We start from the raw sequence: 26,138 nt of genomic DNA, 5'->3' as shown, positions 1-26,138 counted from the left end.
TGATTTAATTTTCTGTATCTGTAGCTTGCTTGTTCACTTACAAAGATTCTTTGATTCTTCTAGTCTGTTGTCTTTATAACAGACATATATAATCAGGAGTTTGTATTTTGTGTATGCTTTTGCTAGTGTGTAAATGAGCTCTTTTAGTATGCCTTTTTTTTTTTTCTTTTGCCAGTCCTGGGCTTGAGCTCAGGGCCTGAGCCCTGTCCTTGGACTTTCTCAAGGCTAGAGCTCTACCACTTGAGCCTCAGCACCACTTCTGGCTTTTTTTCTATGTATGTGGTACCAAGGAATCGAACCCGGGTCTTCATGCATGCTAGGCAAGCACTTTAACCACTAGGCCAAACTCCTGGCCCTAGTATGCCTTTTTTTATGGTTAGTCATGGACTTAAACTTGTACCTGGGCATTGTCCCCAGGGTCTTTTTGCTAAAGGCTAGTATTCTACCACTTTAAGCCACAGTGCCACTTCTGGCTTTTTGTTGGTTAATTGGGGATAAAAGTCTCATAGACTGTCCTGCCTGGGCTGGCTTTGAACTGTGATCCTCAAATCTCAGCCTCCTGTGTAGCTAGGAATACAAGTGTGAGCCACTAACGCCTGGCGTATTATGCTTGTGACTTGTAATGGCAAAATTTGGAAAAGCAAAGTACTTAATATATTTTTTTATTTTTTTAATCATGAGATGTACTGAACTTCCAGTTCAGTAGGCTTTTAGTGTTTTTTTTTTCTTCCCACTTTGTTTTAGAATTAAATTTTTGGAATTCCTAAGATGGTTATGAGTATTGAACATTGTTACTAATGTTTATGAATAATTGGATACATGTACATCATTCGAGCTGTGTCTATTTAATATGGATAAATATTTTTACACCTAGAACTCCAACCTTCTAATAAACAGAACTTTACGTTTATTAATAAATAGAAAGTCCTTAATAGTTATGACTTACTACTTTATGGATAATGGATTGCTCAGTTCAAAACATGATCCAGATTTAAATGAAATGGGTAGAAGACATTTGCTTCATAATTTCAATCTTCAGCTGTTGTTTATATAATTGAACTAATCTGCTCTACTCATAGGTGGAGAACCATGAATTCCTTGTAAAACCCTCATTTGATCCTAATCTTACTGAACTAAGACAAGTGATGGATGACTTAGAAAAGAAGATGCAGTCTACATTAACACATGCAGCCAGAGAACTGGGTAAGAATGGGTCACTGGATGTTTAAATAATTCTTTTGTCTACATAGTATACACAGTGATACCAGAATTCTCTTACTTTCTGTCCTAAAGACAAATAGAAATTGAGTGGTCCTCAAAGTAACATGTGGCTGATGTGTTTAAGTATTTTACTGCAGAATTACTACTTGATTGGAACTTTTTTTTTTGCCAGCCCTGGGGCTTGAATTCAGGGCCTGAGCACTGTCCTTGGGCCTTCTTAAGTCTAGAGCTCTGTCATTTGAGCCCCAGCACCACTTCCGGCTTTTTCTATGTATGTGGTATCGAGGAACTGAACCAAGGTTTTTGTGCATGAGGCAAACACTTTACCACTAGGCCAAGCTCATGGCCTTTGATTGGAACATTCTTGAGGCATTCTATTATTTAAGGTGTTTGTTTGTTTTGGTCGGTTGTAGGGCTTCAACTCGCCTGGGCACTGTCCCTGAACTCTTTTGCTCAAGGCTAGAGCTCTGCCACTTTGAGCCACAGTTCTACTTCTGGTTTTCTGTTTGTTAATGGTACTAGAGCTGGCTATCTTCAGAGCTCAGCTTCCCAAGTAGGATTACAGGCCTAAGTCACCAGCACCTGGCTAGTCTGTTTGTTTCTTTTTTAATTGCTTCACAGATCTCTCAATGTCCTTTTCCATCCTGTTCAGGTGAGGTCTGACGATAGTTGTCTGAAATTTAGTATTGTAGTCTAAGATCACATTGATGAGTGAATTATAATAGGCAGTAATTACAGAATTTCAAAAATGTTATGGGATATAAAATATAGCTGATCATTTTTTGCTTTACAAAGTTTCCGACAGAAAATGTATCCTAGTTTTTCCTGGAACTTTATTGCCAGTCTAAAGCTTCTGGGTAGAAATTGCATTTGGACATTTAATTATATACCCTATATTACTTCTAAGAAATGTCTTTGATTAAGAATCCTCATGCAGGTCTCACGAGTAGGCTACATCTTACTCATTTTCACGTGTTTATTTTCACATGTTTATAGTGTGTGCTGCCCAGCACTGATGCTTTGCAGCTTTGAATGAATTACCCAGAAAGTAGCTTCTGTGCTATATAGATAATGTAATAAAGGCACAGGACTATTAGATTTAATTGTTTAAAATATTTACATTGAAAATGGCGAGATATTTATGGCACACTTATTCTTTTCTTCTGATCATGAAGGATTGGACCCTGGCAAACAGATTAAATTGGATTCCAATGCACAGTTTGGATATTATTTTCGTGTAACCTGCAAGGATGAAAAAGTCCTTCGTAACAATAAAAACTTTGCTACTGTAGATATCCAGAAGAATGGTGTTAAATTTACAAACAGGTTTGGAGAGTTTTTACGATATTTTTAAGCTTTTTATTGTTTCATAAATTCTTTGATAAGACGTGAAAGTTTTATAATGAAGAGGCTTTACCTTGTTGTTCATTGATATTGGGCATTAAGAGAGAGAGCCAAGCTTTATTTTCTTTCAGTGGGCTAGTCATATGTCCCAACACAATTTGAAATTGATGAATTCCTTCCTCACTGAAGTGGTATTTCAAGACAACTTAAGACTTGTGTCTTTTCTTCTTTCAGAGCTTTCCACTGTTTTGTTTGTTTGCTTGCCAATCCTAGGATTTGAACTCTGGGTTTGGGCACTGTCCCTAAGTCCTTTTGTGCTCTCCCGCTTGAACCACGGTTACTTCTAGTGTTTCTTAAGCTGTTGATTGGAGATAAGCATCTCATGGGGACTTTTCTGCCTGAGCTGGCTTTGAACTGCATTCCTTAGATCTCAGCCTCCTGAGTAGGATTTCAGACATGCGCCGCCAGTGCCCAGCTTCCACTCAGTGTTTTTATAGGTAGTAGTATTTTGTGCTGTTACTCTGCTGTGGGCGGAGTTCCTAATTAATACCTTGGCTAAGTGGATAGCATACTTTAGATGCTTAATTTTCTTTTCTTTAGTATCTGTTTAGATACTTAATTCTCTTTTCTTTATGTTCATTCTTCACATGCTTCTACTTTTTTTTTTTTTTGCCAGTCATTGGCTTGAGCTCAGGGCCTGAGCACTGTCCTTGGACTTTCTCAAGGTTAGAGCTCTACCACTTGAGCCTCAGCACCATTTCTGGCTTTTTTCTATGTATGTGGTACCGAGGAATCGAACCCGGGTTTTTGTGCATGCTAGGCAAGCACTCTACCACTAGGCCAAACTCCCAGCCCATGCTTCTACTTTTAATTCTCTTCGTTTGCTGCTTTTTCATTCTGTCTGGTCTTCTTTCTTTTCATTTTGTTCTGTCTTTCGTTTGTTCATTTGTTCGTTCGTTCCAAGTCCTGGGGCTTGGACTCAGGGTCTGAGCACTATCGTTGGGCATTCCTTAAGGTTAGAGCTCTACCACTTGAGCTACAGCATCACTTCTGGCTTTTTCTATGTATGGTTTACTGAGGAATGAACCCAGGTTTTCATGATTGCTAGGCAAGCACACTCTGCTATTAGGCCACACTCCCCACCCCGTTCTGGTCTTTTTTTTTTGTCATTCGTGGGACTTGAACTCTGGGCCTGGGTACTACCCCTGAGTTCTTCATCTCAAGGTTACTGCCGTACCTCTTAAGCCACAGCACCAGTTCTAGTTTTCTGGTGGTTAATTGGAGATAAGAGTCTCATGGACTTTAGTGCCCAAGGCCGGCTTTGTACCTCGATCCTCAGATCTCAGCCTCCTGAGTAACTAGGATTACAGGCATGAGCCACCATGCCCGGCCAAAAAAAATTTTTGAGGGGCCAGGAGTTTGGCCTAGTGGTAGAGTGCTTGCCGAGCATGCATGCACGAAGCCTTGGGTTCGATTCCTCTGTACCCCATACACAGAAAAAGCCAGAAATGGTGCTATACCTCAAATAGTAGGATTCTAGCCTTGAGAAAGCCCAAGGACAGTGCTCAAGCGCTGAATGTAAGCCCAGGAGTGGGGAAAAAATTATCTTCTTTTGGAAGGGGCATTTTGGAGTTTGAACTCTAGGACTTTGCATTTGCTGGGATGGCACTTACTGCTTGAGCCATGCCTCCAGTCCTACATTTTTTTTTGCCAGTCCTGGGCTTGAACTCAGGGCCTGAGCATTGTCCTTGTACTTTCTCAAGGCTTGAGCCTCAGCACCACTTCTGGCTTTTTTTTTTTTTTTTCCTATGTATGTGGTACCGAGGAATCGAACCCGGGTCTTCATGCATGCTAGGCAAGCACTTTAACCACTAGGCCAAACTCCTGGCCCCTCCAGTCCTACATTTTATCAGAGATGGAGTCTAGTGAACTTTTCTTCCCTGGCTGACTTTGATTTAAAATATTCTTGTCTTGCTTTCTAAGTAGCTACGATTACAAGTGTAAGTTAATGATTTGTGGCTAAGGAATTTTTGGGAGAGAGGGATATCCCCCCCGCTTCCCCTCTTGAGCTTAGAGCCTAGATATTTAGCTTCTTTTTGCTTTAGGCTAGTAATGTTCACCACTAGCTATAGCTTCCTGTTCAGCTTTTTGGTGGTTAATTAAGAAAAGCCTTACAGATTGTCTTGGCCGGCTTTGAACCATGATCTTTAGGTTCCTCCTAAATAGCTAAGATTATAGATGTAAGATATTGTCTTAAGTGTAATTTTTATTTTCTCTTGAAATTATTCAGTAAGATTTAGTTTTGAAAGCATTTTCTCTATTTTTAAAACTGTATAAAAGATAGTTGTATATATGTTTTATGTATGAGAGATACTGCAGTAATAGGAAAAACCCAAGTGTAAGAGTGGAGGGAAGGGCCTCCATGTAGATAAGGATTCCATTGTAATGTATACAAGGCCACAGATCGGAATTTTGACTGTACATGTGTTTTGTTTTGTTTCGTTTTGCCAGTCCTAGCACTTGTTCTCAGGGCCTGGGCAGTCTTTGAGCTTTCTCAAGGCTAGCATTGTACCGCGTGAGCCACAGCATCACTTCTGGTTTTTTTTTCTGTGTATATAGTACCAAGGAATCTAACCCAAAGCTTCGTGCATGCGGGCCCCACTCCTGGTCCTCATAATTGATTTTTATATGCTGAAAGATGCAGTTCCTTTGTAATTTTTCTTTTTGGCTCTACTGGGGTTTGTCCTTCGGGCTTTGCATTTACTAGGTCAGTGCTCTTCTGCTGGAGCCACATCTCCAGCTACAGATCAGAATTTAACCAAGTTCAGTAGTCATTCCAGCAAGATTTGTGACAACATAAAATAATGTTATACTGAATTATAGCTACAACTGTGCCTCACAAATTGCTTCTTTTCTGCTTGTAATTTCCATATTGTTGTTTCAGTGTTGCATAGAACAATAATGTGTTTTTTTTTAATGCACTTTATTGATAAAACAATGTATTGATACTTGTAATAATGAAATTTTTATTTGCAGTGAACTATCTTCTTTCAATGAAGAATATACTAAAAGTAAAACTGAGTATGAGGAGGCCCAGAATGCTATTGTAAAAGAAATTGTCAATATCTCCTCAGGTAAATTTAATAGAACCAATATATTAAGTATTCTAAATATGATTTTGTTTTTTTCCGAAAAAAGCCAACAACCAGATGGTAAAGTGTTCTCGTTTCTGTTTTGAGACAAGGTCTTACTATGTTGTACAGACTAGTCCTGAACTCCTGAATTCAAGTGATTGTCTGGTCCAGTTCTGAGTGCCAGAATTACATGTGTACACTGCATGCCACTGTGGTGTAGTTTTTTTTTTTTTTTTTTTTTTAAGCCATTCACATTTGTGTGGAAATAGTGTTACTAAAAAACAAGTATCAGAGGCAAATTGTTTCAATTCTATGAACCATTTTATAGCAGTCTGATCTAGATACATAGATGGTGATGACTTTTCTTACAATTAAAAGGACAATAGGGGGCCCAGGAGTATGGCCTACAGGCTCTGTGGCTCAAATGATAAAGCACTAGCCTTGAGAAAACCCAAGAACAGTGCCCAGGCCCTGAGTTCAAACCCCAGGACCGGCCAATTTAAAAAAAAAAAAAAAAAGGATAATAGGAATTGGCACTGTGTTATTGCCTTTGCCTTAGTTTGAGATGATGTATGTCCTCTAGAGTGTTAGGCTGAACAGGTTAGACTACCACCATGCATATATTGACTATACTTTATTGTGTCTTGCAGAATGTCCAATTAATCAAAGTTAGCGTCATCTATCGTAGGATAGATGACATTCTATGCAATATGACCTATGTAGTTTGTTTTGGTTTTGATTTTTGAAGACCTAGTCTTGCTATGTAGCCCAGGCTAGCCTGGAATTTGGATCCAATTAATCAAAGTTAGCGTCATCTATCGTAGGATAGATGACATTCTATGCAATATGACCTATGTAGTTTGTTTTGGTTTTGATTTTTGAAGACCTAGTCTTGCTATGTAGCCCAGGCTAGCCTGGAATTTGGATCCTACCCAGGCTAGCCTGGGATTAGGAGATGTATTGCCACTGTGCTGTTCCCACCAAACTTATATTTCACCTGACTATAAACATGAAAATTAGTTTGTGGAGCATTCTTTGTAAACTCTAGTAGTTTCTAAAGAATTTTTTTGTGTGTGCTGGTCCTGGGCATGAACTCAGGCCTGAGTGTTGTCTCTGAGCTATTTTTGCTCAAGTCTTGCACTCTACCACTGGAGCCATAATTCTACTTCTGGCTTTTTGGTAGTTAATTGAATAAGAGTCTCAAGACTTCTTGCCTGGGCTAGATTTGAACCACAGTCCTGAAGATCACCACCTCCTGTGTAGCAAGGATTACCAGTGTTAGCTACAAGTACCAGGCAAACTATTGATTCTTTAAATGTGTTCTTGTAGTTGAGTAGCCAATCCTTAGAAGTTTCAGATCCATAGGTTCAAAATTTGAGTCCATCGTGGGTCGAAAAGTCCTTGAGAGTTCATCTGCAAAATAACCAGCAAAACCCACATGCTTGGATGCTCTTGCTTTTACTCTGAGCTACTCAGAAGGCTGAGATCTAAGAATTACAATTTGAAGCCAACCCCAATAGAAAGGTCTGTGAGACTATTCTCCAGTTTTCCCCCAAAACACCAGAATGGGGCTGTGGCTCAAATGACAGAGTTACCAGCATTGAATGAAAAAGCCAGTTGAGAGTTTGAGACCCTGAATTCAAGCCACATGAATCCAAGCTGCATGACTGACGAGAAAAGGAAAAAATAAAAGCTGAAATCTGAGGTGTGACTCAGATGGAACCAGCCTTGTGTGAGAAAAGCTAAGTGACAGTGTCCAGGCCTCAAGTTCAAGCCCTAGTACTTGCACAAAATAAAGATGCCGAAATTAAGAAATTGGTTTTCAGTTTCCAAATGGGCAGAGGGTTGAATTTTTCCTTACAGCTTCTACTTGTTCTTACTTTACTTCCTTGTGTATATTTCCTGTTATTCTGTAGGTTATATAGAACCAATGCAGACACTCAATGATGTGCTAGCTCAGTTGGATGCTGTTGTCAGCTTTGCTCATGTGTCAAATGGAGCACCTATTCCATATGTCCGACCAGATATTTTGGAGAAGGGACAAGGAAGAATTGTATTGAAAGCATCCAGACATGCTTGTGTTGAAGTTCAAGATGAAGTTGCATTTATTCCTAATGATGTACGCTTTGATAAGGACAAGCAGACATTCCATATCATTACTGGTAAACAAACATATAGATATTCCCTTTTTTCATATTAGATATTCCATTTTTAAAAAAAAATTGAAACAGGGCCAGGAGTTTGGCCTAGTGGTAGAGTGCTTGCCTAGCATACACAAAGACCCGAGTTCGATTCCTTGGTATCATATATAGAAAAAAAAGCCAAAAGTGGTGCTATGGCTCAAGTGGTAGAGCTCTAACCTTGAGAAAGTCCAAGGACAGTGCTCAGGCCCTGAGCTCAAGCCCAGGACTGGCAAACAAACAAACAAAAAAAATTGAAATAGAAATATGTTTTAAATTGATGAAGTCTTGGGCCTTGACATTAGAAAAAAAATGTATGTTATTCTGTTTGGTAATATATTCATATTTGGCTTAGAGAGAAGATTTGGGAGATTACTACTTAAAGAGATCTATTAAAGTTTTACCTGAACCTTTTATTTCAGGAGTTCCAGAGCATTTAGAAATAAGCATGCTTTATGCTCAAAGCTTACTAAAGGTAGTCCTTTAAGTCTTAAGTAGTGAGGTCATTGAAGGCTACCAGGAACCTGTCTGAGGAACCTAAGCTTCAGGTAGCAGTTCTTCTAAGACTGTATTCTTCATGTGAGGGGGAAAAAAAGTAGCCATGTAGTGTATCTTGGTAATTTGAGAGGTCTTAACCAGATTCTCAAAATCAAAAGGGGTGTATCTTAGGACAGATATATTTGGGAGATAGTTAAGATTATATTGTTACCTCAAATTGATTTCTAATTTATTTGACCAATTCCTAAGGAATGAGTTGCATATTTGCCAATCTTTAGTGTAGGTTTGAAGTGATTTGAGGAACTTGCCCATATTAATCATTAGTGTATTAGTGAATCATAATGTAGAGTTAAGTAGCTAGGTCTATATGCCTTTTCTGGAAATTATTTTTTTTTTTTGCCAGTCCTGGGCTTGAGCTCAGGGCCTGAGCACTGTCCTTGGACTTTCTCAAGGCTAGAGCTCTACCACTTGAGCCTCAGCACCACTTCCGGCTATTTTTTGTATGTATGTGGTACCGAGGAATCGAACCTGGGTCTTTGTGCATGCTAGGCAAGCACTTTAACCACTAGGCCAAACTCCTGGCCCCTTTTCTGGAAATTATTGCATGGAATGAATCATCTTTCTAAGACAATCAACTTACAGATAGTTTTTTTTCTGAAAAAATAACAAAGAATTGATAAGGGGGTAGTATTTTGCTTGTCTATCTCTTTGTGTGTCTTCTGGTTCTGCTTCTACTCATGGCATTGTCGTTGTGATTTAGGTGATTAATTCTAGCACACTGTTTAGGACTACCAATGTACGTATTAGAAGCAGAAATAAATTAATCTTGTTTATTGATAAAATTTGTTTTATAGGACCCAATATGGGAGGTAAATCAACATATATCCGCCAGACTGGGGTGATAGTACTCATGGCCCAAATTGGGTGTTTTGTGCCATGTGAGTCAGCAAAAATATCCATCGTAGATTGCATCTTGGCTCGAGTTGGGGCTGGTGACAGTCAGTTGAAAGGAGTCTCCACGTTTATGGCTGAAATGCTAGAAACTGCTTCTATCCTCAGGTAAGTTTTTCTCCCAGTTCCCTGAAAATTGAAATGGAATGATCCATCTCATGAGCAGTTTGTTATTTATTATAGGATTGGTAAAGATCTGAGGATCGTGGATATGAAGCTAGCTTGAAAAGTCCATGAGATTTTTGTCTACAGTTAACCACCAAAATGCCAGAAGTAGATGTGTGGCTCAAGGGGAGCAGTGCCAGGCTTAAGAGGAAAAGGCCAAGCTATAGTCTGAGGCCCTTACTTCAAGCTCCAGTACCATCATATTCACATAAAATTTTCCTGTGAACTTTGGTTTTTAATTTTGGTGGTACTGGAATTTGAACTTGGGGCCTTGCCCTTGCTAGTTAAGCACTTTGCTGCTTGAAGTCATCTCTAGCCCATTTAGCTTTAGTTTGTCAGGTTAATCTCATGCTTTTGCCTTGGGCTGGCCTATGATGGTGATCTCCCACATAGATTGGGATTGAACCAATACCCTGGCTTGGTTTTTGAGATAAGGTCTTGCTAACTTTTTTACTTGAGCTGATCTCAAACTATAATCCTCCCATATTGCACTTCATATGATCTTTTCCAGGCCTGGGGCTTGAACTCAGGGCTTGGGCACTGTCTTTGGACGCTTTTTTTTTTTTTTTCCCCAAGGCTAGTGCTCTGCCACTTGAGCAGCAGTGCCATTTCTGGCTTTTTCTGTGTGTGTGGTACTGAGGAATTAAACCCAGGGCTTCATGTATTCAAGGCAAGCACTCCACCACTAGGCTACTCTTCCAGCCCTTCATATGATCTTAAAGTGGTGATTGGAGCAGGGGATGCCTGCAGGTCCAGTTGGATAGGAGGCTGGGGCAGGGGCATCACTTAAATTCAGGAGTTTGATACCAGCCTTTGCAGCATAGTGAGAATCAGTGAGCACAGAAAGGACTGATGATAATTGTGGACAGACAACACATTGTTAAAGTTTCACAGTTTCTGGCAATACCACATGTTTTTGCTTCCACTGTGTACACTGCCTAGAATGATTCTTCTTGCCCTTTATCTAATCTTTAAATCACTAAAGACAAAAATTCTACCTTTCTGATGATTCTTCTGGTTGCATGAGTGTAAGAGTCATAGGTACTTGTCTGAACTGCTCTTTGAGATGACTGTAACTTACTTTTTTTTTTATTTCAGAGGCCACAAATCTTTTGTCTTTATTGTACTTTTTATTGGTTTCCTTGAACTCAAGGTCTTTGCTTTCTTGGTAACTTCTGAAGTACTTTGCACATTTGTAGCTCCTTAGCAAGATAATTGGTGGATTTTGGCTTCAGAGAGGTTTTGTTAAAATTAAGAGGAAATCTGAGGATCAAGGTTTGAAGCCAGCCCAGGCAGAATAGTCCCTGTGAGACTCTTAATCTCCATTTAGCTATTCAAAAACCAGAAGTGACACTGTGACTTAAGTGGAAGAGTGCTGGCCTTTAGCACAAAGAGGCTCAGGAACAACACCCAGTCCCTGAGTTCTAGGCCTCACAACTGATTTTAAAAATAAAAAAAATTAAGCCCAGTGCAAATGGCTCACACCTCCTAGCTACTCAAGAGGCTGAGATAGGAGAATTGTGGTTCAGAACCAGCTTAACCAGGAAGGTCTGTGAGGCTCATCTCCAATTAACCACCAGAAGACCAGAAGTAGAGCTGTGGCTCAACATGGTAGAGTGCCAATCTTGGGCAAAAGACAATGTCCAAGCCCTGAGTTCAAGCTTCACAACTAATAACAATAACAGCAAAAAAACAATTCCTCTCCTTATATTCAATTACAAATAGAAGAGTGATAATATCTGGTTATTGATGGTGCTTGTGGGTGATACCCAATTGGCCCTATCACCAGCCATGTATTTATTATGTGCATGCCTGTCTATGCTTATACCCCGACCTTGTCATTTATTTCATTGTTGTTTTTAGTTTTACTTTTTCCTTTCTTTTGTGCTGGTCCTGGTGCTTGAACTCAGGGTCTGGAAACTGTCCCTGAGCCTATTTGCTCAAGGCTAGTACTCTACCCCTTGTGCCATAGTTTCACTGACAAATTTCCTTATATCTCAACCTTCTGAATAATTAGGATTATGGCTATAAGCCATTGAGCTCTTTTTTTTTTTTTTTAAATCTTGACTAACAAGTATAAAATGAAAGATAGCATCCTGCCCCCCCCCCCCCCCCCAGTCATGGGGCTTGAATTCTGGGCCTGGATGCTGTCCCTGAGCTCTTCAACTCAAGGCAACTGACCTACACCTTGAGCCACAGTGCTACTTCTGTTTTTTTCTGGTGGTTAATTGGTGATAAGAGTCTCACGGCCTTTAGTGCCTGGGCTGGTTTGAATTGTAATCCTCAGACCTCAGCCTCCTGAGTAGCTAGATTTCCAGGCATGAGCCACCAAGCCTGGCTTTTTTTTTTGGGGGGGGGGGTGGTCATGGGACTTGAATTCTGGCCCTGGACGCTGTCCCTGATATCTTCAGCTTAAGGCTATCGCCCTACCCCTTGAGTCATAGCACCACTTCCCATTTTCTGGTGATTAATTGAGATAAGAGTCTCATGGACTTTTAGGATCTTAATACGGATCTGGCTTTGAACAATAATCCTCAGATCTCAGCTTCCTGAGTAGCTAGGATTGTTTTTGTTTTTGGTCTGTGGCTTGAACTCAAGATCTTGGCGCTGTCCTTGAGCTCTTTTGCTGAAGGCTGGCATCTTATCACTTTGAGTAATAGCCGCACTACCGGTTTTCTGATGGTTAATTGGAGATAAGAGTCTTATAGACTTTCCTGCCCCTACTGAATTTGAACCCACAATCCTCAGATCTCAGCCTCCTGAGTAGCTAGAATTACAGATATGTCCCACCAGCACCCAGCTGGAAATTCTTTGATTGCTACTACTTTAATAAGAAAAAATATTCATTTGTTTTCTCTTCAACTCATGGAATATGTTTATGTCCTTGTGTGTTTCAGATCTGCAACTAAAGATTCTTTAATAATCATAGATGAATTGGGAAGAGGAACCTCTACTTACGATGGATTTGGCTTGGCCTGGGCTATATCTGAGTACATTGCAACAAAGATTGGTGCTTTTTGCATGTTTGCAACCCATTTTCATGAACTTACTGCATTGGCCAATCAGATACCAACTGTGAATAATCTACATGTTACAGCATTAACCTCTGAAGAGACCTTAACAATGCTTTATCAGGTGAAGAAAGGTGAGTGTATAGCAATGATGTATAAATTCAGAACGTGATCATGGAAAGCTAACTGCATTTGAAATATAACTAATTGCCTTACTTCTGAGTTAGTGTTATTCTTGAACTCAAGGGGCTGAGCATTGTCTCTGGTCTTTCTCATAGCTAGAACTCTACCCCTTGAGCCATAGTGCCACTTGCAGCTTTTTCTTTTTAAAAATAAATTTGTTTGTTTGTTTATTGCCAGTTATAGGGACTGAACTCAGAGCCTGAGCACTGTCCTTGAGCTTTCTCAAGGCTGGAACTCTACCACTTGAGCCACAGCACCACTTCCAGCTTTTTTCGCTGTATATGATACGAAGGAATCGAATCTAGGTCTTTGTGCATGCTAGACAAGCACTCTTACCACTCAGACAAATTCCTGGCCCACTTGCAGCTTTTTCTGTGTATGTGGCAGAGATGAAGCAAACACCTGGCAAGCACTCTACCACTAGACCAAACCCCTTGCCCCTCATTGTTTTTAATAGGCTGCATGTAGCTGAGCTTGGAACAGGAGGCTACAAAATGAAACACTGTCTCAAGAAAACTTTTCAAAACAAAAACACTGTATTGGATTGTGTTTTAACTGTTGTGTTAAAGAAACGGATTCATTCAGACCTCTTGGCTCTATATATTACTATTAATTACCTGTATATAGTATAATATATATAGTTTATAAATAATAACCTCATTTTTGGGAAAAGCTTGTTGATTGTAGCTTGGGCATTTATGAAGTTGTAAGATTAACATATTGTAAGATTTCATAAATTTTCTTTTTTTATATTTTATTGATTGAGTTTTCCTATGCACACATTTATCTGTGTCATTTGGCAAATAGTCTTGATTCTTTTATCATTCATTGTTTATGCTTCAGTGGAGTTACTGTGCTTGCACTGTTACAGGATACAGATATTTATAGTGAATCTGGCATTTAGCATCATAGCATTGTAGTCTCTTTAGACTTATGTGTTCTACCTCTTTAGCTATGCCTACAGTCCATCTTTTTGCTGGTTAGTTTCAGATACAGATCTCGTAGTCTTGCTTTTCTGTGGTGGCTGGCTTGGAACCTCAGTCCTCAAAGTCTAGCCTCCTGAAGTAGCTAGGAAGATAGGCATGAGCCACCAGTGTCTGACTAGCTTCTCATACATACACATTTTGATGCTAGTCCTAGGCCTTGAACCCAGGGGCTGGGTACTGTCCCTAAGTTATTTTGCTTGAGACTAGTGCTACACATGAAGCACAGCTTTTGGTGGTTCATTGATGAGTCTCATGACTTTCCTTCCTGGCTGGCTTCAAACTGGGATCCTCAGCCTTCTGAGTAGCTAGGATTACAGGTGTGAGTCACCAGCACTGGCTAGCTTCATATAAAGTCCAAATGAAATATGGAGAAGATAGAAATAAATCTTAGTCTTCTGACTAGCAAGGATTACAGGCATGAATCATTAGCACCAAACTCCAATTTTAGTCTGCCTATCTGCCTGCCTGCCTGCCCCCCCCTCTCTCTCTATCTCTCTATCTCTATTTCTCTGTCTGTCTGTCTGTCTGTCTGTCTGTCTATCTATCATTTTGCAGTTATTTAGGTTTGGGATCTAACCCAAGGGCAGCGTATTTGCCCAGCATGTCCCAGTTCCCCAAGGGGAAAAATTACTCATAGGGCCATGGTTTTCCAGTTAAATTGGAGATTTGCTTAGGTAAGGTAATAATTAAGAAATAAAGATAACTAATTCCTACCTTTGAGTGGTTTAGTTTAGTGTAGTTGGGCAGAATAGAATAATGAATGTGTAGCAGGCGCATGGTAGTTGATGCCTGTAATCCTAGCTACTCAAGAGACTGAGATCTGAGGATCACGGTTCAAAGCCAGTCCAGGCATGAAAGACCATGAAACTCTTATTTCCAATTAACCACCAGAAAATCAGAAGTGGCTCTGTGGCTCAGAGTGATAGAACACTAGCCTTGATCTGAAGAGCTCAGGGACCTTGCCCAGATGCAGAGTTCAAGTCCCCCTCCCCCCAAAGGCCAGGAGTTTGGCCTACTGTTAAAGGGGCTTGCTTAGTATGCATGAAGACCCAGGTTCAATTCTCCGGTACCATATACATAGGAAAAAAAGCTGGAAGTGGTACTGTGGCTCAAGTAAAATAGGTCTAGCCTTGAGAAAGCCCGAAGACAGTGCTCAAACCCTGAGTTCAAGGCCCAGGACTGACCAAAAAAAAAAAAAAGGAAATAATGAATGTTTTAGAGTATAAAGGTTTTTTATAAAACATCAACTGTAAAAATAAAAAAGTTGTAAAAATATGTAAAGACAAGCCATTTAGTTTATAAATTTACTCATTAATGTGATTTCCTTAATTCAGTTGTTAGCAGAATGAGATTATATATGAGTGATAAATAATTTTTCCTAGACAGATGGGTTAAATTCCTATTAAATTCTTGCCAGTCATTGCTGATTTTGAATGTGTTAGTAAATCTAGAGGCTAGACCATTCACTAGTAGTTAATTAAATGCTACTCTTGATTGGTGACATTGACAAATATTGTTTTTTAAATTTTTTTGTATTGGCATTTTAATTTCTGCTTCATAAAATCAGGGGCCTGAGCACTGTCCTTGGACTTTATCAAGGCTAGAACTTGAGCCTCAGCACCACTTCCAGCTTTTTGCTATGTATGTGGGATACCGAGGAATTGAACCCCGGTCTTCGTTCATGCGAGGCAAGCACTCTACCACTAGGCCAAACTCCTGGTCCGAAAAGGGGCTTCTTTTTGCTTGTCACTTCTACATCTGTCAAGGATTCAGAGTGGCATTGTGCCAAATCATAATCACTTTTCATTGGGAGTTTAAATTTTAAATAAGTTTAAATTTTATTTACTTCAATGTTTAGCTAATACATTTAAAGCAACCCAAAGCTAAATTTCTTAATGTCAAGGTAAAGAGTATAAAGTATTCCATTTACATAAATGTTGTGTTCTTTCCCTGTTCTCTCATCCTCATATCATTTTCTATAGGTGTCTGTGACCAAAGTTTCGGGATTCATGTTGCAGAGCTTGCTAATTTCCCCAAGCATGTAATAGAATGTGCCAAACAAAAAGCTCTGGAACTCGAGGAGTTTCAGAATATTGGAGCTTCCCAAGGCCGTGGTGAAATGGAACCAGCAGCCAAGAAATGCTATCTGGAAAGAGAGGTTTGTCAGTTTGCTTTATAACTACTTTGTTACCTCTGTGTTGTATATAATAAATAAAGTAACCAAGAGATGAATTGTTATTTCTTTCCCCTGTGATTTTAGTGTTTACTTTTTTTTAAATCATTCTTACTGGCTTTCATGTTAATTCTTTTTTTTTTTCCCCCCTTTTTTTTTTTTTTTTTTTGCCGGTCCTGGGCTTGAGCTCAGGGCCTGAGCACTGTCCTTGGACTTTCTCAAGGCCAGTGCTCTACCCCTTGAGCCTCAGCACCACTTCTGGCTTTTTTCTATGTATGTGGTACCAAGGAATTGAACCCGGGTCTTTGTGCATGGTAGGCAGGCACTCTACCACTAGACCAAACTCCTGGCCCTGGCTTTCATGTTAATTCTTTACATAGCCATGATTCATCTAAATTATTTTGATTTCTGTATTGGTAGGGCACAACTTATCATGCTCAAGACCCGGGGTACAGTTTCTGTTCTTCCTTCCTAAGAAATAAAACATTTCAAGCACCAGATAGGAATAAAGGAATGTTAGTGTAGGTTTAAACTTACTCAGAGGAGGATTTGGGACCTAATTCTAGGGCAGTGTACTTGTATAGCATGTTCCAGGCACTGATTTCAATCTCCACTTCCCCAAGGGGAAAAATACATGGGCTATGATTTTCCATGTTCCCACCTTCCCCCCCCCCCCCCCCCAGGCCTGGGGCTTGAACTTTGGGCCTGGTATTATCTTTGAGCTTTTGTGCTCAAGGCTAGTGAGTGCTCTACCACTTGAGCCACAGTCTTCTAGCTTTTTATACAGTTTAGTGGAGATAAAGTAAGAGTCTCACAGACTTCATTGCCTAGGCTGGTTTCAAACCATCATCCTCAGATCTCAGTTTCTTGAGTAGTTAGGATTACAGGCATGAGTTACTTGGACCTAGCTACATTGCCTATTTACTTAGGTAAGATATACCTATTGCCTATTTACTTAGGTTTAAGATATAGTTGGGCAGATAAGAATAATGAGTGTATTTAGAATATAAAGTGGTATACAACAGATGTTTACTAAAGAAAGCTGTTCGTGGAAGAGGTGTTTATTCTTGTTCAAATTTAGATGTGCATACAGCCTAGAAGGTACAGCTCATGCCTAAATATTTTAAAGGCTTGCTTATTAATAATAAAAAGAAAAGAATCTTAATGCATTGCCTCCTGGCAATATGTACTGTGGCATACTTTGTGAAGGTTTTTGTGTGTTGTAGTTTCTTACCCACTGAACTTTTTTGTTTTTTGGGGTTTTTTGGCCGGTCATGGGGCTTGAACTCTGGGCTTGGGCGTGGTCCCTAAGGCTAGTATAGTACTCTACCACTTACCACTTTGAACCACTTGTGGTTTTCTGGTGGCTTATTGGAGATAGAGTCTCATGTACTTTATTCCCTGGCCTGCCTTTGAACCATGATCCTCAGATATGTCTCCTACATAGCTGGGATTACAGGTGTAAGCCATGGCGTCCGACTGTTGTTGTTTTCTTAAAGATTGGTGGTTGCTGTACAAGCTACAAGCAGGAGAAATGCATCCTGACTTGAGATATGGAAGGTTTTTTTGTATAAACAATTCAGTATAGCAAAACGATTGCTCTTTGGGGTTAGATTCTTGTGTAATGTTTGGTTTCCAATTAGAACATCGGTTATAGTCCATCTTGGCAAGTTTTAAAGCTAAAAGAAACAAACATAACTATTGATATTAGTCTGGATTTTATCTTTATATCTAAACAAAAATTTAATAAACAAGTTTTTTGGTTTTTGGTTTTGGGGTTTTTTTTGCCAGTCTTGGGCTTGAGCTCAGGGCCTGAGCACTGTCCTTGGACTTTCTCAAGGCTAGAGCTCTACCACTTGAGCCTCAGCACCACTTCCAGCTTTTTTCTATGTGTGGTACCGAGGAATCGAACCCAGGTATTCGTGCATGCTAGGCAAGCACTCTACCACTAGGCCAAACTCCAGGCCCTAGACAGGTATTTTTAATAGACAAGTATTTCTTTATTGTATTGGTTGGATAGCTACCCTTATGGATAAGCTAGTTATTACCTGTTGGATCTGTTGGATGCAAGGCAGCCTGTTTACTTTTGCTTTACATGCATGACTAGGTAATAATAATACTTGTAAATAGTACTTTTTGTTAGAAACTGTTCTAAATCATGTATACATATCAACACTTAAGTCTCCCAAGAAATATGTGAAGTTAATAATGTCACCGTTGTGTAGAGGAAGACTAAGGAATTTGCCCATTGGTCACATAGCAAGTAATAACCATCTCCTTTAGAACAAAGGCTATTACTAAGCAGTAAACAAGTCGTGTGTGTGTGTGTGTGTGTGTGTGTGTGTATGTGTGTGTGTGTGTGTATTTGTACTTTCAGGGACTATTTGGGTCTTACAATAGTCTTTGTAAACCTTTTGTTCTTTCTACTCTAGAGGATTAAGTTTATACACAAATTGTAAAAGAAAAATTATTTGAGAACTACTAAAATTTCAGTTCCTCTATCATTAGCACCTCTAAATAAATTTGTAAATGTCATTTTAATGGTGTGCTCCAAAAAAATCCATAGCATCTGATGGTTTTCATAAGTATTCTAGACATAAGTAGTTTTTTATTTTTGCCAGTCCTGCAGCTTGAACTCAGGGCCTGAGCATTGTCCTTTGGCTTTCCTCAAGGCTAGTGCTCTACCACTTGAGCCACAGCACCACTTCCAACATTTCTATGTATGTGGTACTAAGGAATCAAACCTGTGTCTTCATGCCTGCTAGGCAAGCACTCTACCACTACGCCAAACTCCCAGCCCAATGTGGGTACTGATAATAACACAAATCCCATGTAAATTGAACTCTGGTGGCTCACACCTGTAATCCTAGCTACCCAAGAGGCTGAGATCTAGAGGGTTTTTGGTTCAAAGCCAGCTTAGGCAGAAAAGCCCACTGTAAAAAGTTGGGCTGGTGGTGTGACTCCAGCAGCTGGTTAAGCAAGCAAATTTAGAAAGAAGCTCCAGCTCTGAGTTCAAAACTGATACTGCCAAAAATTTTAAAAGGAGATGGTTGTTAGCATATTTGAATTGAAATGTTTAAGGAAAAAAATTGATTGCTGTTTGATGGTGACTTTTGGAGAAGACATTTTAATGACTTGAAATATTCACATTTTGCAGCAAGGTGAAAAACTTATCCAGGAGTTTCTATCCAAGGTGAAGCAAGTGCCTTTTACTGAAATGTCGGAAGAAAACATTGCAATAAAGCTAAAGCAGCTGAAAGCTGAGTTGAAAGCAAAGAACAATGGCTTTGTAAATGAACTCATTTCACGAATAAAGCCTACTACGTGAGAATACCCTGCCAGAGGAGTAAGGATGATATGAATAAGCTACTGTCTGCAATGCTTTTGTATTTTATACTGATGCCTTTTCCATAATATTCATTGCCAGTGCCCTAGGGCGTCACCTTAATAGAACATTTAGTAATATTTCATCTGAGTCCAATTTCAAAGGTGATTGAGAATTGAGAATTATTTAAGTGGGCATGGGCAATAGTAAGCAGTATGCTGAATTTTATAAATAAAAATGTGCTAATGGAATTTGTGATGTATTGTTTTTTTTGCCATCTTACTAACTATTAAGTTCCTAAAGACCTCTTTAAAATAAGGAATATGCCAGTGGCTCATGCCTGAAATTCTAGCTACTTAGGAGGCTGAGATCTGAGGCTCAAGCCACCTTGAGCCAGAAAGTCTGTTCGTCTTATTTCCAGTTAACTACATAAAAAGTCTGAAGTGGAGCTATGGCTCAAGTGGTAGAGAACTAATCTTGAGCACAAAAGCTTAAGGACAGTGCCCAGGCCCAGAGTTCAAGCCCCAGAACTAGCACAAAATAAGTATAAAAGTTCTCAGTAGAATTGAGCTCAAATAATCAAGTAAAAAACTGCCAAGCTCTTAGTATTTAGTTTTATAAATGTATAGCAAACAACAGTAGAAAAAAATATTTTTATGGCTTTGGCTTTGGGGAAAATACCTTGCATTGTACACACAAAAATCATGTATGAAGTATATCACACTAGCTTTGTTGAAATTAAGAGCTCTTGTTACAAGGTACTAGAAACTGAAAACATCCATGTGAAAGCATGTTTTGTGTAGAATTCATATCCAGAATAAACAACTTATGTGGAATTATTGTACAGAGGCCCTTCAGAGTCCTCATTAACAACAAACACATGGCAAAAAGATCTGAGTAGATTATTCTTCAAAGGAAACTATACAAATAGTATGCACACCAAAAGACAAGATAGAATGAGAAACGTAAGCCATAACTACCACTTAATCGTCACTTAAGACAGAGTAGATAGATAAGAAGTCAGAAGTCAAATATTGGCAAGAATATGGAGAAATTGGACCCTCATTCTACTGCTTGGAGCCGTACAATGGTGCAGTCACTTTAGAAAATGTTAGGACACAGTTAAGTACACAAATGGATAAGTCGGGACAGGGAGTTAGTTTGGCCTGGTGGTAGAGTGCTTGCCTAGCATGCACGAAGACCTGGGTTCAATTCCTCGGTACCATATACATAGAAAAAAATGCCAGAAGTGGTGCTGAGGCTCAAGTGGTAGCCTTGAGAAAACCCAAGGACAGTGCTCAGGCGTTGAGCTCAAGCCCAGAACTAGCAAAAAAAAAAAAAGGCAAAACAAATCTGGACAGTCTCAATATCTATTCTCTGTATCTTAAAAATGTACACAACCACCCCACCAAGATTTATATCTATGCACTGTAATATTCTTACCAAAGTGAAGTGAAGTAATGAAACATGGCAAAACTTGGTGAACCTTGGAAGAAACTCCATGGGACTGCACATCATATAGATTCACTTAGTATGTGAAGAGGAAGGTAGGAAGCTAGTATTTTAGGACTGAAAAACTGGTAGCTCATGGGTTCAGTACTTCTTTGTGATATCAAGCCTTTTAAGATGGTTGATAGCTCTACATTTATAAATATGCCAAAAGCCATTGAATTGTGCACATCAAGTGGATGATCGTAGGGTATTTGAATTAGTAAAGCTGTTTCACAAAGCTGCTTTTGAGGTAGGACCCGGTGTGTAGCCCAGACTGGCCTTGATCTTGAGATCCTCCTGCTTCATCCTCCCAAGTGCTGCACCATTGAATTTGCGTGAGTACCTGCGTGTTTGATTGAGAGGAATTTTACATAATTTAAAAAGCATTTCTGAGTTCCAGTGGAATATCCCTTGGTTGGCTGTAAGAGGTTTTTGGATTGCTACACAAAAGCATATGTAAGCATGGAAATCAGCTAGTGGTTTTAATTGTTAGGACTACAAGAAATGGCATAAGCCAGTACTGATTCCAAGAAAACATGCAGTCTATCAAGCTGTGAGAATAAGGCTACTTTCAGTTCTCTAAAAGAGGCTTGGTTTTGAAAGGGAACAGATCTGTTTAAGATTCCTCAGTCTTGAGTTGTGCTTATTACATCAGTATGCTAATGAGACAACCAGGCCTTCAATTAAAGTCTCCTTCCTTTTGCAATGGTACATGTAGAACAAAATATAAACTAATTTCTGACTTTTCAAAGACAAGTGCACTTAAAATTTTTTATTGTAGTGTCTTTGTTCCTACTCAGTGTAAACTTGGGTAATAGAATAAAGCTGAACACATAAATCACCAAGATTAGAAACTCGATTGAATTCTTAAAATATGTTGACCACATTTTAGAGAAAATAGTTGGCTTTCAGATTTTAAAGCAATCCAAAAATGTCTGCAATTGCTTTGTAATTTAGATTTTTGGGGGGCAGGGGGGTCTGTCATGGGACTTGAACTCTGGGCCTGGGCCTTGTCCCTGAACTCTAGTTTAAGGCTCCCACTCTATCCCTTGAACACAGCCCATTTTACTGCTTTAGTTTAAGAAATTGTCATAGCAAGCCGGCACAATGGCTCACACCTGTAATCCTAGCTACTCAGGAGGCTGGTATCTGAGGATCTAGGTTCAAAGCAGCCTGGTCACAAAAGGACCTGAAACTCTTATCTCCAACTAACCCCTAGAAAATGGGAAGTGGGGCTTGGCTCAAGGGCAGGGTAGTAGTCTTGAGCTGAAGAGCTCGGAGACAGCGCCCAAGTCAAGTTCAAACCCCATGACCCACCAATTTTGTTCCCAGGCTGGCTTTGAACCACGATCCTCAGATCTCAGCCTCGTGAGTAGCTAGGATTACAGGTGTGAGCCACCACGCCCAGCTTTAATCATTGGATTTTTTTTTTTTTAATTTAAGGTTTTAAAAAGTAACCAAACAGGGCTGGGAGTTTGGCCTAGTGGTGGAGTGCTTGCCTCCCATGCACGAAGACCCAGGTTCGATTCCTCTGTATCCCACACACATGGCAAAAAGCTGGAAGTGGTGCTGAGTGGTGCTGAGGCTCCAGTGGTAGAGCTCTAGCCTTGAGAAAGTCCAAGGACAGTGCTCAAGCCCTGAGCTCAAGCCCAGGACTGGCAAAAAAAAAAAAAAAAAAAAACCCAAACATTAAAAAAAAAAAAAAAAAAAAAGTAACCAGACAGGTAAAGGACAGCTGTTTTAGGCTAGATGCATTCAAGAGTCTCAGGCTGTATCAGCTCAGCTAGTCCAGGTGACTAGGCTGGATGTATTTAAAGAATAACTTGTTCTTAAAATCTCAGTGTTCCACAAACTAAGCACATCCTGTTAGACTTTTTGAGTATTAAATACATTTTCTATCCTTGGTCTTTCTGCATTTAGCTTTTTTGGGGAAGTATGTTTTTACCCTCGGCATATGGTATGAGCTGATTCAGTTATTGAATGTCTCTTTAAGCTTGTTAGTTACATTCTGTTGATTAAAATAGTGTGCAAAAGAGGAAAAACCAGTTTCTGGCCTGAAATAAACATTGTTAATTAGCTTATGAGAAAGAACAATTAGTAAAGAGAATTCTCATATACGAAGGTAATCTTTCCTGTTGCCTTTGTTGGTGCAGTGTGTTAGGGATAAAGAGCTAGGGTATGCTTGGGAAGATGATGAAGATGCCCAGAATAATACACATAATTTTAGACTAACACTCAAAGTGCAGCCCACTTTACCATAATAATTTTCTGCCTGTTCTCTCTGCCCATATCACTTTTATTTATTAATTTTTTATGGAGCTCCTGCTTTCTGTTATTGTTCTGCTTCAGAACTTAACCTCTGTGCTCACTTTTAGTCTAGTGCATGCTGGGATATGACATGTTAGTGGTTGTGACGTGGACCTTCTGTGTTCCCAAAGGAGGGAAGGAAAGCCTTGAATTTACCACATTAGTTTGCCCCACCTCTCTGGACTGCTTCATGCACTCAGACAACATTTAGAGTATCATCAGATTCAGCATATGTTCTTGCATTGGTGTGTGGTTTGTCCAAACCATGGGCCTGAACTAGTTAACAGCAATCTGTTATAGTAGGAAGTTTGATGGACTTGCGGGGTGATCTTTCACCACTAACTTGGGTGACTTTAAACCAGTCACGACTCATCTTTGCTTTTATCCTCTCTGGAATTTGAGGGAAGTGGATGATTACAATTATTGTTCACAGATGTCATACATTTAGGGCTAGGCAGGTACAGGCTAGTGTAATGGGATTAAAGTAAGCAAATCACCTCTAGTCAAGGAACTAGGTCTTCAGGTCTGCATTTAGCCAAAAGGTCACCAGTTTATACTCTTAGGGTGTTCTATATTCCATAAGCCCTATGAAGAGACATGTCTATCCAGAGTCTGTGTTCTAGAAGCAAACAAGTGGCCACCCAGGGCTGTCTGTATCTCCCTCCTTGTAAGCATTATATTAACCTTGCTCATGATCTCTAGCCAGCAATGGAACCCTTTACTGCCTTATTTATTTTTATTACTAGTTGTGATCTCAGCATCCCACGTATGTTACAGTTTAGGGACATATTGTCAGTGCTATTTTCTGAAATCCTTTCAGAAAAGAATCAGACATTGGGGAGGGAGGAAGCAGACAGGAGAGGGAGGAGCCATTGACCTTTTACCTGCCATGGAGCCTAAGTTTGGAGAGTCTTTTTTTTTTTTTTTTTTTTGCCAGCCCTTTTAGCTCAGGGCCTGAGCGCTGTCTGTCCTTGGGCTTTCTCAAAGCTAGAGCTCCACCACTTGAGCCACAGCACCACTTCTAGCTTTTCTATGTATGTGGTACTGAGGAATCGATCCCAGGTGTTTATGCATGCTAGGCAAGCACTCTACCACTAGGCTAAAACTCCCAGCCTGGAGGGAGTCTAGCTTAGTTGGAATAAGGACCTGAGAAGTGGGAAACTTAGGTGACTTGCAGAACTGAGTTGTAGCTTGGAGCAGATCTAGAGAGTAGCAGTGGGAAGTGCCTGGGAGCCATGTGTGCTGGAAACAGGATGTATGGACCTGCTAGTGGAGTGTTCTGAAACGGCCAGGGGGTAAATTACTAATACCTATAATGTGAGCAGTGCAGTGGGAAGAGAGGACTATAAACCACAAATCCTCCTGCTTTTTATTGCCAACTTTATTTTTAGCTGATACATAAACCTAAAAATTAAGCAACTGATTAAAATTGTTCTAATACTGGGGGTTGGACTGGGGGTTTTCTTCACCAGGCTGACAACACTCTACTACTTGAGCTACACCTGCAGTTATTTATATTATTATTATTATTATATTAATTCCTTTGTGTGTTGGGGGGAGGGTCATGCAGCTTGAACTAGGCCTGAGCACTGTCCCTGAGCTCTTGAGCGCAGGGCTACTGCCCTATCCTTGAGCCAAGCTCCATTTCCTGTTTTCTAGAGGTTAATTGGGCTGGCTTTGAACCTTGATCCTCAGCTCTCAGCCTCCTGAGTAGCTAGGATTACAGGCGTGAACCACTGCACCCGGCTACTATCATACAATTCTTACATTAATTACCCAATAAAGAAATTATTAACATTGATTTTTTACATCATATATTAACCACCAGATAACTGGAAGTAGGGGATGTGGCTCAAAGTGGTAGAGCACTAGCCTTGAGTGAAAAAGCTCAGGGACAGTTCCTAGGCCCTGAGTTCAAGCTCCACAACCAAAACTTAAATAAATAGCACATTAGAACTTATTCTTATCCAACTTAACCTCTTACGTTACTCCTATCTATCCCACCAATCATTCCCTCCCCCTTCTCACTACTCTCCCAGTTTCCTACCATTCTACTCTGAACTCTATGCAACCAACTTTTTTATTCAGATAAATGAGGTCATGTGGAACTTCTCTTTCCGTACCTGGGGTCATTTCACTTAATGATGATCTCTCTCCTTTTTATGGGGGGTGGTGGTGGCAGGGGGTTACTGGAGATTAAACCTAGGATGTTGCACTAGCTAGCCAAGTCCTTTGCCACTAAACTACATCCCAGTCCATCTTTCTCTATTTTTGGCACAGGTATGGGAACTTGAACAAAGCGCCTCATGCTCTCAATTAGCATTTTGCTCAAAGCTGGCGCTCTACTATTTGTGTCACACTTTCACTTCCTGCTTTTTACTAGTTAATTGGAGATATGCGTCTCATAGTGACTACTTGAGATGCCTTTGAAACATTTCCTGAATACCTAGGATTATAGATGTGATCAACCAGCACTCAGCTAGTCTTATTAATTTTTAAATTTATTTAATTTACTTTTTAAATTTTATGTGAACTAAATAAATTACTTAAGATTATTAAAGTGTCCAGCCAGGCACAGTGGCTTTTGCTTGTAATCCTAGATAGGAGGCTGAGATCTGAGGATCAAGGTTCAAAGCCAGCCTGACTCTTTATCTCCAATTAACCTCTAGAAAATGGGAAGTGGGGCTTGAGCTGAAGAGCTCAGGGACAATGCCCAAGCAAAGATCAAGCCCCATGAACCCCCCCAAAAAGAAGTTATATTTCTTTTTTTTAATTGTAATTAATAAAAGGGTTACATGATATTTGCCATATAGAAGGTGCATTAATTCACATACATTGATACCCTTTCACATGTCTTGGTACCTTTTACCCTCCCCCCACCGCCCCCCCTCATCTTGGTTTTCCCCCCTTCCCTATCAAATTTCAAATAATCAAATACAAATAAATTCAATATATCAGATAACAGAGTGAGGTACTGTAACAATATGAGATACCCAAGGGACAGTATAACATAGTACATTAAGGACAACAATCATTCATTATATGGCTTTTGTTTCAATATCCTGGAGGGCCTTTCAATTAGCTTCATACTATATGGCCTTATGTATCAAGGTTTTGCTCTATTGCAGATCTCTGCTAGTAGAGCCCAAGGTTTCTACTGGTTATGACA

The 26,138-nt window shown here is 39.8% G+C and overlaps 1 protein-coding gene across 2 annotated transcripts in view; it reads left to right on the top strand.

The window, feature by feature from the left end:
* The window catches only part of Msh2 (mutS homolog 2), a 54,009-nt gene extending 34,587 nt beyond the window's left edge, over positions 1–19,422 (top strand). For both annotated transcript variants that reach the window (XM_090336988.1, XM_090336989.1), the window contains exons 9-16: positions 1,080–1,203; positions 2,397–2,547; positions 5,602–5,699; positions 7,616–7,861; positions 9,232–9,436; positions 12,391–12,638; positions 15,656–15,831; positions 19,004–19,422. In XM_090336988.1, the coding sequence (XP_090193114.1) occupies positions 1,080–1,203; positions 2,397–2,547; positions 5,602–5,699; positions 7,616–7,861; positions 9,232–9,436; positions 12,391–12,638; positions 15,656–15,831; positions 19,004–19,174 (1,419 nt within the window). In that variant the 3' untranslated portion in view covers positions 19,175–19,422. The remainder of the gene's footprint in view (positions 1–1,079; positions 1,204–2,396; positions 2,548–5,601; positions 5,700–7,615; positions 7,862–9,231; positions 9,437–12,390; positions 12,639–15,655; positions 15,832–19,003) is intronic.
* Positions 19,423–26,138: the final 6,716 nt, after the last annotated feature.

The sequence above is a fragment of the Megascapheus bottae genome, chromosome 7 (genome assembly GCF_031878675.1).
Source record: "Megascapheus bottae isolate mThoBot1 chromosome 7, mThoBot2.hap1, whole genome shotgun sequence".
NCBI classification, from domain to species: Eukaryota; Metazoa; Chordata; class Mammalia; order Rodentia; family Geomyidae; genus Megascapheus; species Megascapheus bottae.
The sequence above is the reverse complement of the archived record's forward strand: the minus strand, read 5'-3'. Positions and strand labels throughout refer to the sequence as shown.